The 12,351-nt window shown below is 47.8% G+C and overlaps 1 protein-coding gene across 1 annotated transcript in view; it reads left to right on the top strand.

Moving 5' to 3' along the window:
• Positions 1-12,351, top strand: part of WASHC4 (WASH complex subunit 4) — a 209,637-nt gene that overhangs the window by 74,065 nt on the left and 123,221 nt on the right. Inside the window, exon 8 of the mRNA XM_063927760.1 lies at positions 4,553-4,595. Coding sequence (XP_063783830.1) covers positions 4,553-4,595 — 43 coding nt within the window. The remainder of the gene's footprint in view (positions 1-4,552; positions 4,596-12,351) is intronic.

Genomic DNA, 12,351 nt, shown 5'->3' with positions numbered 1-12,351 from the left:
TAATGGAATCAATTATGAGTTTTCAATTCTATGGAATGTATAAGTACAGGGCATTCATGGATGTCAAGGATAATTGCATGTTCCAATAAGGGAAGATCACAATGCCTTTTCAGGTTTGGGGTGTAATGCCTCTTTTCAGTTTGGAGCATTGCCATTTGGTCTGGTGTTTACAGAAATGATGGTGGGCCTGTAACTCCTGAAGTCTAGAAGGAGTCTCAGACACTTGATTCACATGGTAGGATTATCAAGATTACCAGAAATATAAAATCTGGTCTATACTCTGAGATTAATATTTTTGGCCCTGCTGTTTGGCACTCGGCAGCAGCTGCTGTTTCTTTCATGATGGCAGGGCCGTAACTAGGTGTGTGCGAGAGGGGCCTCGCACACAGCGCAGAGCCCTGGGGAGCGCACAGTCACGGCCCTGTTAAACACAGTATGGAGCATCAGAGCTCCGTACAGCTAAATTGGCCAGCCGCAGCCTGCCCCAGCACAGCGAGCCACCTGTGGAGCTGAGGCGGCTGAGAATGTTGGCGGGTCCTCCCTGCTCCCATACTCCGTACTACGGAGCATGGGAGCGGGGAGGACCCGCCAACATGCCCCAGCCACAAGCCGCCACAGCTCTGCGCAGGATTAAGGGGGGAGGCCTGGGGGTATGTACCCCGGACCCCCCTGCAGCCCCTCCACCTACCACAGATCGGATCTTTGATCCGATCTGCGGTGCTGTGCTCCCGGCAGCGGCTCCCCACTGCACTTCAAGATAATTGTGTGGCCGCGCCACAAGCAGGGCAGGCCCCCCTGCCAGACCTGCTGTACAGCGATGATTCTACCCCTCTCCTTGCTTCACGTCCAGCAGCAGCAGTTGCTGGGAGAACTGCTTCTGGTGGCTGAATGTGTGGAGAAGTAGCATCGTCCGGCACCTGTCTCTACTCACCCACATTGATTTTTGCTTCTCTGCCTCTGCCCTCCGTAGCCTACAGGGATGGGGGGTGTGTGGTTTAGAATCTCCCTCCCTTCCAATGGACCAAATGTTAGTTTGTTTTCTGATTGCAGGCTGGAATTGTAGCCCCGCCTACTCACGGCATTAGGCCCCGCCCCCGCTGCATTTTAGCCAAGATTCGTGGGCCTTTGGGAAGGTGGGCACTGGGCAGACCGACAGAGACAAGATTCAGCCAAGCAAGGGTGAGGTTTGAGACCTGTCTGTCTCAAGGTTGCTGATGACTGTTTATGACAGTGATACAGTAGCTGGTAATGCATATGAATCTGTAGAGCAGTAGCTATGATTATGCACCTAGTAAGCTCTACTGAATTATACAAAGCTGTCATACAGTAGTAGTGATAATTCTGTAGCTGCTTAGCCCTAGTAAATGTTATGCATCTGGGAAATTGTGGCAATGATTTGTTTGGTGAACTGTAGTAAGGGATATTGACCTATTAATTTGTGGCATCAACTATGTACTGTAGCTGCGCCCCTTTTCTATCCCTAGTAGAAAAGTATAATGTATATATACAGTACCTATAAATAAATATATATAAGCAGAAGCCTCCCCTAACAAATCATGCTTTTGCCCCTGGGTGGTACCGGTGACTAGAAGAATGATAATTCTGTTGCTGCATTGTTTGTTTCAAGCCTGACTGTGTGACGATTCTCCAGTACCAGATGCCATTTTACCACAGAGCACCGCAGCATTTGTGATTTTACTGTCAGAGACCTATCCCCACTAGGCTTATATTTGTAGATAGACTTATTTCAAATTAATTTACACACACGCACGCACGCACGCACACACACACACACACACGCACACACACAAAAAATGTTAAACAATTACTTATATTAGGACCTGCACAGGGAGAGAAGACACAGCGGGCAGAGCCAGTGATCTGGTGCTGACATGAGGGTGAGGGCCCCATTTCTTAAGTGCCCCGGGCCCACCATAGACTTAATCCGGCCCTGGGTGCAGCGCCCCACGCCAGTGATGCCACGAGGGAGCTGAGTTACAGGCAGGGCAGCTGAGCGACGGCTCAGCTGCCCAATCATCTGTGAAGGCTGCAGGGAACAAGGAGGAGTCGGTCGGCCTCTGGAGTGAGGGGCACCCGGTGGAGTGTGCTGCTTGAAGTTACTGTGCGGTGTAATTTGAATAATGGAGACTACTGTGCACCGTAGTATGAATTGGTATTATTTTGTGGCCACACCCTTTCCCCATGAAGCCACGCCCCTAATGTTTTTTTTTGTGCGCGCTTACGGCGCGCACTGTCCATGTTTTACATAAGGTGGGGAGGGGGGCGCCAATGCCGTTTCTTGCACACAGCGCAAAAATGCATAGTTACGGCACTGCATGATGGTATCCCGGTTCACTTACAAGGTGTGCATCTGCTCAGTGATCAGAGATCCTGTCATTCCTTGTTAACAGCATGAAGATGCAATGGATTTTTATAATAAAGATAAGATGTTAAGGGGCCTGGAGGCAATTAATAGCAACACGCTGGTCAAAACGGTCCTGATACATACATTCGTCAAATGTGTGTTCTGTCTTCCTCAGAGGTGGGGCCTTTTAACTGGGGGGATCATTTTAAAATCCAGGATTAAACTAGCTTTATCGGTGTAGTACAGTGGTTCCCACTTTTTTGACTCACAGCACCCCTAGACCAAATGTTTCTTATTGAGAAATTCAGAACAAAAATATAAAATGTAAGTAAATTGTGTTTTATATGTCATCTTTAGGGTCAGTTATGTGGTGAGGGGCAGGATTTGCTTCTGTCTGTCCACATATTTTATGATTGGCAGCCACAAGCACTGATTTTTGCCTATTACAATGGCCTTTAATAAATGTGAGCAACCATCTTTCTGTCCTTACTAGTCCTTTGGGGATATAGGGGGGAATGTAATAGGGTGTGAGAATCAGAAAGTGAGATATTTTGGGAGATTTGTCCTGTTTTTTAAAGTGGCAATCATTTACATGACAAAAGCAGGTTGATTCACACACTATTACATTCCCCCCTTAGTGTTTAAGGAATTACAGCATGCCCCATTTAAACCACTAGAATGTGGAGTTCAATTTTTTTCCATGGAAAACATTTTTTTAATTACAATTTTTACAACTGGAGGGTGTCAGACATGGTAACTCTATTTTATAGAGCCCTAGTCTTTGTTTTTCTCTAAGATATTTAAACCATGTGGTTTCGAAGTACCATTTTAATCAAGATATTGCGATTCCAGAACTAATTCAGATGCCATCTATGGAGGAAAAGCTATGTCATTAGTCATTAAATGGCATAAGGCCTTTTAAGATCTATGGCCCAAGTATGCTTGATGCTAAAAAATTGAATGCTCAACTTCTATGATGCCTACAAATGAGGTTGGCCAGCATCCAAGCAAACAATTGCTTAATAAATCACAGCTGTGATTCGATACACTTAAGGGCCCTACACACCTGGTGACTGGCCGCCAAGCTGCCCGAAACAGCCGACGGACGACGGTGGGGTTGGGTGGGAGTGAAGTTTTTTCACTCCCCCCGTCACCCGGCCCCATAGCCCTGCATGCTAATATGGACGATATTGTCCATAATGGCTTTCAGGTATGAATGAGCCGGCACCAACGATGAACGAGCGTGGGGCCGCGCATCGTTCATCGTTGGTGCCTACACATGAACGATATCGTTCATATATTTCAATGGTATTGGCAAGTGTGTAGGGCCCATTACTTTGCATAGGGAAAACTTGTTCCTTACAATGTTAAGGTTCATTTGAAAAGATCTGTGAGCATCTCCTAGGCGATAAGCTCAGTGCTTCAGCTGCTGATCTTTGTTTTGCAGCTATGTGGTCTTTGTGTACCTCTATCAACAGAATTTACTTACTTGCACTAAATCACCTTCTTTATATCCACCCTTGCCCATCCATTCTAGCTATGTTTTAAGTACAACAGGTAAAAGTTGTTGTTTTTTTCTCCGAAAAATGACGTTTCTTTCTCTTTTTTTATTTCTTCTCTAGTTTTGTCCTGCTGGACTGTTAACGAGTATCGAGTATGTTTTGGGCAGATTCATGTAGACCGAAAGGTCCATCGGAACCTTGTATGATGACGCTCCGTAGCTTTCTAATGTGGTAAAACTTCATCTCTCCCCCTAGAGGTGAAAGCATAAATAAGCAATGTTTTACATATTATGCTACTGGATGTGCGAGCAAGGTTCCATCTGGAGCTTGTGGCTATTTGAATCTGCCCCTTTAAAATGCAGTCTAAGGGGCAGATGTTCTAAGCCGTGTAGAGAGATAAAGTAACAACCAACAAGCTCTTAACTCATTTTTAAAACCCAGTGTCAGTGTAACATGGCAGTTAGGAGCAGATTGGTGGCTACTTTATCTCTCTCCACTTTATCACTCTCCAAGGCTTAGTGCATGTCCAAGACTCTCTTGTTTTGCTTTATTTTCTAATCACATAAAGCTTGCCTACTAACTTATCTTGGTTAGTGGTCTGTCGCATACTCCAGAAATAGGTTTGATATTTAAGATCTATTTTTATATGTAGGATTTATAGTAATCATGACCTTCCCTCTTCCAGGAATGAAACCAAGATCATTGAGACATCGGGAGTTCATTTTTTGGTAATAACTTATATATAGTTACACTTATGCTCATTAGTATTGGTTGTTTTGTCTTATAATGTATACTGTGCTGTACATGTAGATGTTTCTCTGCATATCTGTTTTATAAACATAGATAGCAATATTACGTTCATGATAAAATAAAATGTCTCCCTCAGTGCAATTGGTTAAGTCCTTTTAAATTAGGTTGGATCAAAAGAAAAACAAATCCACACCCAGGTGGTGTATAATATGTCTCCTCTTCCTTTCTATAAGCTAGGTAGGTCAGGTAGAATTTTATTTATTTATTTATTTGATCAGGTGGGTTTTTTTTTTTAACCCCTGTTATCGCCCCCGGTGATGCACCATTCTGATGTTACAGGCTGAGGACGGGCTGGCTTGCCTACTCTCCAGGAGTGGCCACTAGGAAAAGTTTGTAAGTCTCCTGGCCTCAGGAGAAACACTTATAGATCCCTCGCAGCGGGGGTGCCGATGACGCGGTTTGTGTCATCGTGACACCGCCCCCTGCCCCACTATGCCGGTAATCTCAGCGTAGCGGGGTTGGGGCCATGATGATGCAATTTCTCTAGCATCCATAAGTGATATTGGGGGAGACTTAGTGCGATGGGTATAGACGGAGTCCAAAGGAACCGGTGCACTTTAAATTTTCTTCACTGGGTGTGCTGGCTCCTCCCCTCTATGCCCCCTCCCACAGGCAGTTTAGAAAAAAGTGCCCTCAGGAGAGGATGCACATCTCTGAGCTCCAGAGAGTGTTCTTCAATTTCTTTTCAATGTATATTTCCGGTATGCATACCTGCACCGTGGGAGTTAGGGGGGGATGGTCACCCGCTGTACAAGGTGCAGAGCCGTTTCCCTGCTGCAGGACCACTGCCCTGAGGGGTTGTTGTTCAGCGAGGCACTGACCTTGACTGTCAAAGCCGCAACACGCCGCACACCCCTAACACCGCCTGTAGGTGACGTCTATAGGGAGTACAAACTGGGGGGTCCCCCGGTTCAAAGTGCGGTTGAACGCGGGCGCGGCATACGGGACCCTCCTGAGGGGGTTCCACTAGAGCCCCCCGTGTAGACGGCTATAAATCGCTTGAACTAGCACTTATGTGATGTTTTTAAGCAAAACGGAGACATTGCTAGTATAAATATTCACTGTCGCTCCGGCACCATTAGGAAGGGGGGGGGGGGCGGAGCTACCTCAGAGTGGGACCAGAGGCATTTTGGCGCCTTCCTCAGCTTAATACAGCCACAGACAGCGCATACACAGCGCTGCCTGCCTCACAAGGCACGCTGGAAAACTGTTAGCAAAGGGGGAGAGCCCCTACTGTACACTATCTGGGTCCTCTGAAGGACAGAAATTCTTAGTGTTTACTGTGATATAGTAAGCGGACGGGTGGTCTTCAGTATGCCGACTGACGGGATCCCGGCGCACAGTATAACGGCGCAGGGATCCCGAAGGCCGACATACCGACGGCCGGCATACCGACACTTATTCTCCCACGTGGGGGTCCACGACCCCCCTGGAGGGAGAATTAAATAACGTGGCGCAGCGAGCCCGCAAGGGGTTCGTTTACGCTCGCCACACTGTCGGTAAGCCGGCGGTCGGGCTCCCGGCGCCGGTATGCTGGTCGCCGGGAGCCCGACCGCCGGCATATCGTAGTGAACCCTAAGCTGACAACCTGTGCAGCTAAAGGGTGTGCTGGTGTCCTTCTCTCTCTGTGTCTCCTCTCGCATACAGTAGGGCAGGCTTACTAATATTACTCTCTTTGTGTATGTTATGGTGTTTACTGTGAAAACATGTGTAAACATAAACTGTGCAGTGTATGCCACACCAGATTCTCTCCATTATCATCTGATTGTGTTTCATGTGACAAATGCAGCCAATCTTCCCAACTCAGTGAAGAGGCTGGGGGAGAGTGTTTAGAGCCCACATGGCTAGGGTCTCTTAAAAGTATGATGTCTGATATGTCATCACAACTCACTGCTAAAGTGCAGGTATCTCAGCTACTACAACAGGCTGTTGCAGATTAAGCTGCTAGGGCAGATGTAACATAGCCCGCCTCCTCTCATGCAGGGCCACAAAAGTGTGGTTTACCTGCACTACTATCTGACACAGATGACGATGTACAGGAGGATGGGGAGGACTTGGACCCCATTAGTGGGGCTCCTGATTCTGCTCATGGTATTGAACCCCTAATTCTGGCTCTTCGGGATGTCTTAAAGCTCCCTCTAGAATACACTGTGTCACAGCAGTCGTTTTTTCTTTACACAGAACAAGCCTAATGTCACTTTAGCTGACGCTACAGGGTTATATGACCTATTCAACTGCCCTGGAAAAATCCAGACAAAAAATTACAATTGTCAAAAAAGTTTTTGCGCACTTTCCCATTTGCTCCTGAAGGTAGACCTACTTAAATGATAGGCTCTGCTTCTTAGGCTACTGGACACCATTGGCTCCAGAGGGTCGGAACGCAGGTCTCACCCTCGCCGTTCGTCCCGGAGCTGCGCCGCCGTCCTCCTCACAGAGCTGGAAGATAGAAGCCGGGTGAGTATAAGAAGAAAGAAGACTTCAAAGGCTGCAGAAGACTTCAGATCTTCTCTGAGGTAACGCGCAGCGGTAACGCTGTGCGCCATTGCTCCCACACACAACACACACAGCGGGCACTGATGGGTGCAGGGCGGGCGCCCTGGGCAGCAATAATAAACCTCTAGGGACTGGCTAACATATATATATAGGCTGCGGAGGCAGTATATTAAATAATCCCCCGCCAGTATTGGAAATTTGAGCGGGACCGAAGCCCGCCGCTGAGGGGGCGGAGCTTGATCCTCCAGCACTAACCAGCTCCATTTTCTCCACAGCACACTGCAGAGAAGCTGGCTCCCCGGACTCTCCCCTGCTGAACACGGTGACAGAGGGCAAAAAAGAGAGGGGGGGGGGGCACTTTTAATTGGCGCAGTGAGTGTATGTATGTGTATATATGTATGTGTATGTATGTGTATATATGTATGTGTATATATGTGTGTGTGTGTGTGTGTGTGTGTATATATATATATATATATATATATATATATATATATATATATATATATATATAATATATATATATTTTTTTTTATATAAACGCTGTTTATCTGGGAAGTTTGTTTCCAATGTCAGTTGGCGCTGGGTGTGTGCTGGCATTCTCGGTCTCTCCAAAGGGCCTTATTGGGGAACTGTCTCCATATAGATATATCCCTGAGTGTGTGGGGGTGTCGGTATGCGTGTGTCGGTATGTCTGAAACGGAAGGCTCTTCTAAGGAGGAGGTGGAGCAGATGATTGTGGTGTCTCCGTCGGCAACGCTGACACCTGATTGGTTGGACATGTGGAATGTTTTAAATGCAAATGTGGCTTTATTACATAAGAGATTAGACAAAGCAGAGTCCAGGGATAATACAGGGAGTCAATCAATGGCTTTGACAGTGTCACAGGGACCTTCAGGGTCTCAAAAACGTCCCCTATCCCAAATAGCAGACATTTATACCGACACAGATTCTGACTCCAGTGTCGACTACGATGATGCGAGGTTGCACCCAAGGGTGGCCAAAAGTATTCATTATATGATTATTGCAATAAAAGATGTTTTGCATATCACAGATGACCCCTCTGTCCCTGACAAGAGGGTACACATGTTTAAGGAAAAGAAGCCTGAGGTAACATTTCCCCCATCTCATGAGCTGAACGAGTTATTTGAAAAGGCTTGGGAAACTCCAGACAAACTGCAGATTCCCAAAAGAATTCTTATGGCGTATCCTTTCCCTGCGCAGGACAGGTTACGGTGGGAATCCTCACCCAGGGTGGACAAGGCGTTAACGCGCTTGTCCAAAAAGGTGGCGCTACCGTCTCCAGACACGGCAGCCCTCAAGGACCCTGCTGATCGCAGACAGGAAACTACCTTAAAATCAATTTATACACATACGGGGGGCCTTGCTCAGACCGGCAATAGCGGCGGCTTGGGTTTGTAGCGCTGTAGCAGCTTGGACAGATACCTTGTCAGCTGACATTGATACCCTAGATAGGGCTACCATTTTATTGACCTTAGATCACATTAAAGACGCAGTCCTATATATGAGAGACGCTCAAAGAGACGTTGGTCTGCTAGGTTCGAGAGCCAACGCCATGGCGATTTCTGCTCGGCGAGCCCTGTGGACCCGCCAATGGACGGGTGATGCCGACTCAAAGAAGCATATGGAAGTTTTACCTTACAAAGGTGAGGATTTATTTGGGGAAGGTCTCGCGGACCTGGTTTCCACAGCTACCGCTGGTAAATCTACTTTGTTACCTTATGTTTCCCCACAGCAAAAGAAAACACTGCAATATCAGATGCAGTCCTTTCGGTCGCATAAGTCCAGAAGAGGTCGGGGCTCTTCCTTCCTCGCCAGAGGTAAAGGTAGAGGGAAAAGAATGCCTGCTACGGCTAGTTCCCAGGAGCAGAAGTCCTCCCCGACTTCTACTAAATCCACCGCATGACGCTGGGGCTCCGCTGAGGCAGCCTGCGCCGGTGGGGGCACGTCTTCGACTCTTCAGCCACGTCTGGGTTCAGTCAGACGTGAATCCTTGGGCATTGGAAATTGTATCCCAAGGGTACAAGCTGGAATTCGAAGAGGTGCCTCCTCGCCAGTTTTTCAAATCGGCTTTACCAGCTTCTTCCCCAGAAAGGGAGATAGTTTTAGCTGCAATTCAAAAACGGTGTCAACAACAAGTGGTTGTCGAGGTTCCCCTAGTTCAACAGGGGAAGGGGTACTATTCAACCCTATTTGTGGTCCCCAAACCAGATGGCTCGGTCAGACCCATTCTAAATTTAAAATCCCTAAACCTGTACTTGAGAAAATTCAAATTCAAGATGGAATCGCTCCGGGCAGTTATCTCCAGCCTGGAAGGGGGGGATTTTATGGTGTCACTGGACATAAAGGACGCATACCTTCATGTCCCCATATATCCCCCTCATCAGGCGTACCTGAGATTCGCTGTACAGGACTGTCATTACCAGTTTCACACGTTGCCGTTTGGGCTTTCCACGGCCCCGAGGATTTTCACCAAGGTAATGGCGGTAATGATGGTGCTCCTGCGCCGGCAGGGCGTCACAATTATCCCGTACTTGGACGATCTCCTGACAAAAGCGAGATTGAGAGATCAGTTGCTGAAAAGCGTGGTGCTCTGCCTGAGAGTGCTGCAACAACATGGCTGGATTCTGAATCTACCAAAGTCACAGTTGGTTCCAACAACTCGACTATCTTTCTTAGGCATGATTCTGGACACGGAACAAAAGAGGGTTTTTCTCCCAATGGAAAAAGCCCAGGAACTCCAGAACATGGTCAGAGACCTGTTAAAACCGAAAAGAGTGTCGGTCCATCAATGCACTCGAGTACTGGGAAAAATGGTGGTGACCTACGAGGCCATCCCCTTTGGCAGGTTTCATGCGAGGACGTTTCAGTGGGACCTTCTGGACAAGTGGTCCGGGTCCCATCTTCAAATTCATCAGAAAATAAGCCTGTCCCCAGGGCCAGGGTGTCTCTCCTGTGGTGGCTACAGAGTGCTCACATTCTAGAGGGTCACAGGTTTGGCATTCAGGACTGGGTTCTGGTGACCATCGGACGCGAGCCTCCGAGGATGGGGAGCAGTCACACAAAGAAAACATATTTCAGGGACTATGGTCAAGCCAGGAGGCTTGTCTACACATCAACGTACTGGAATTGAGGGCCATATACAACGGCCTACGTCAAGTTGAGAATCTTCTTCGCGACCTACCGGTTCTGATTCAATCAGACAACGTCACAGCCGTGGCTCATGTAAACCGCCAAGGCGGGACAAGGAGCAGAACGGCAATGGCGGAAGCCACCAGGATTCTTCGCTGGGCGGAAAATCACGTAAGCGCGTTGGCAGCGGTCTTCATTCCGGGAGTGGACAACTGGGAAGCAGACTTCCTCAGCAGACACGATCTCCATCCAGGAGAGTGGAGACTTCATCAAGAAGTTTTTGCAGAGATAACAAGTCATTGGGGGCTTCCTCAAATAGACATGATGGCGTCACGCCTCAACAAGAAGCTTCGGAGGTTTTGTGCCAGGTCAAGGGACCCTCAGGTAGTAGCAGTAGACGCCCTGGTGACACCGTGGGTGTTCAGTCGGTCTATGTGTTCCCTCCTCTTCCACTCATCTCAAAGATATTGAGAATCATAAGACGAAAAAGCGTGCGGACAATACTCATTGTTCCAGATTGGCCTCGAAGGGCCTGGTATTCGGATCTTCAGGAAATGCTCACAGAAGATCCGTGGCCTCTTCCTCTCAGAGAGGACCTGTTGCAACAGGGGCCCTGCGTTTTCCAAGACTTACCGCGGTTACGTTTGATGGCATGGCGGTTGAACACCGAATCCTAGCTGGGGAAAGGCATTCCGGAAGAAGTCATCCCTAAAGGCTAGGAAGGAGGTGACGGCGAAACATTATCACCGTATCTGGAGGAAATATGTATCTTGGTGTGAAGCCAGGAAAGCTCATACTGAGGAATTCCATCTGGGCCGTTTTCTCCACTTTCTACAGACAGGAGTGGATTTGGGCCTAAAATTAGGCTTCATTAAGGTACAGATTTCGACCCCATCCATTTTCTTTCAGAAGGAATTGGCTTCTCTCCCAGAAGTCCAGACTTTTGTAAAAGGAGTGCTGCACATACAGCCTCCTTTTGTGCGTCCAGTGGCACCATGGGACCTTAACGTGGTGTTACAGTTCCTAAAATCTCACTGGTTTGAACCTCTTCAAACGGTTGAATTAAAATTTCTCACTTGGAAGGTGGTCATGTTGTTGGCCTTGGCATCTGCAAGGCGGGTGTCCGAATTAGGGGCTTTTGTGAGACAAAGCCGCCATCTGATTTTCCATGTGGATAGAGCGGAATTAAGGACTCGTCCTCAATTTTTGCCAAAAGTGGTTTCATCGTTTCATATGAACGTTTCATATTGTGGTACCTGTGGCTACGGGTGACTTGGAGGATTCCAAGTCCCTTGATGTAGTCAGGGCCTTAAAAATTTATGTAGCCAGGATGGCTCGGGTTAGGAAAACAGAGGCACTGTTTATCCTGTATGCAGCCAACCAGGTTGGCGCTCCTGCTTCTAAGCAGACTATTGCTCGCTGGATCTGTAACACGATTCAGCAGGCCCATTCTACGGCTGGATTGCCGTTACCAAATTCGGTAAAGGCCCATTCCACTGGGAAGGTGGGCTCTTCTTGGGCGGCTGCCCGAGGCGTCTCGGCATTACAGCTTTGCCGAGCGGCGACTTGGTCGGGTTCAAACACTTTTGCTAAATTCTACAAGTTTGATACCTTGGTTGAGGAGGACCTCTTATTTGCTCAATCGATGCTGCAGAGTCATCCGCACTCTCCCGCCCGGTCTGGAGCTTTGGTATAATCCCCATGGTCCTTACGGAGTCCCCAGCATCCTCTAGGACGTAAGAGAAAATAAGATTTTAAACCTACCGGTAAATCTTTTTCTCCTAGTTCGTAGAGGATGCTGGGCGCCCGTTCCTGTGCGGACGTTTTTCTGCAAGGCCTGTATATAGTTATTGCTTACATAAGGGTTATGTTACAGTTGAGATCAGTCTTTGGCTGATGCTGTTTTTTGTTCATACTGTTGACTGGTTGCGTATATTCCAGGTTATACGGTGTGGATGGTGTGGGCTGGTATGAATCTTGCCCTTAGATTAACAAAAATCCTTTCCTCGTACTGTCCGTCTCCTCTGGGCA

Source organism: Pseudophryne corroboree, chromosome 6 (genome assembly GCF_028390025.1).
Source record: "Pseudophryne corroboree isolate aPseCor3 chromosome 6, aPseCor3.hap2, whole genome shotgun sequence".
NCBI classification, from domain to species: Eukaryota; Metazoa; Chordata; class Amphibia; order Anura; family Myobatrachidae; genus Pseudophryne; species Pseudophryne corroboree.
The sequence above is the reverse complement of the archived record's forward strand: the minus strand, read 5'-3'. Positions and strand labels throughout refer to the sequence as shown.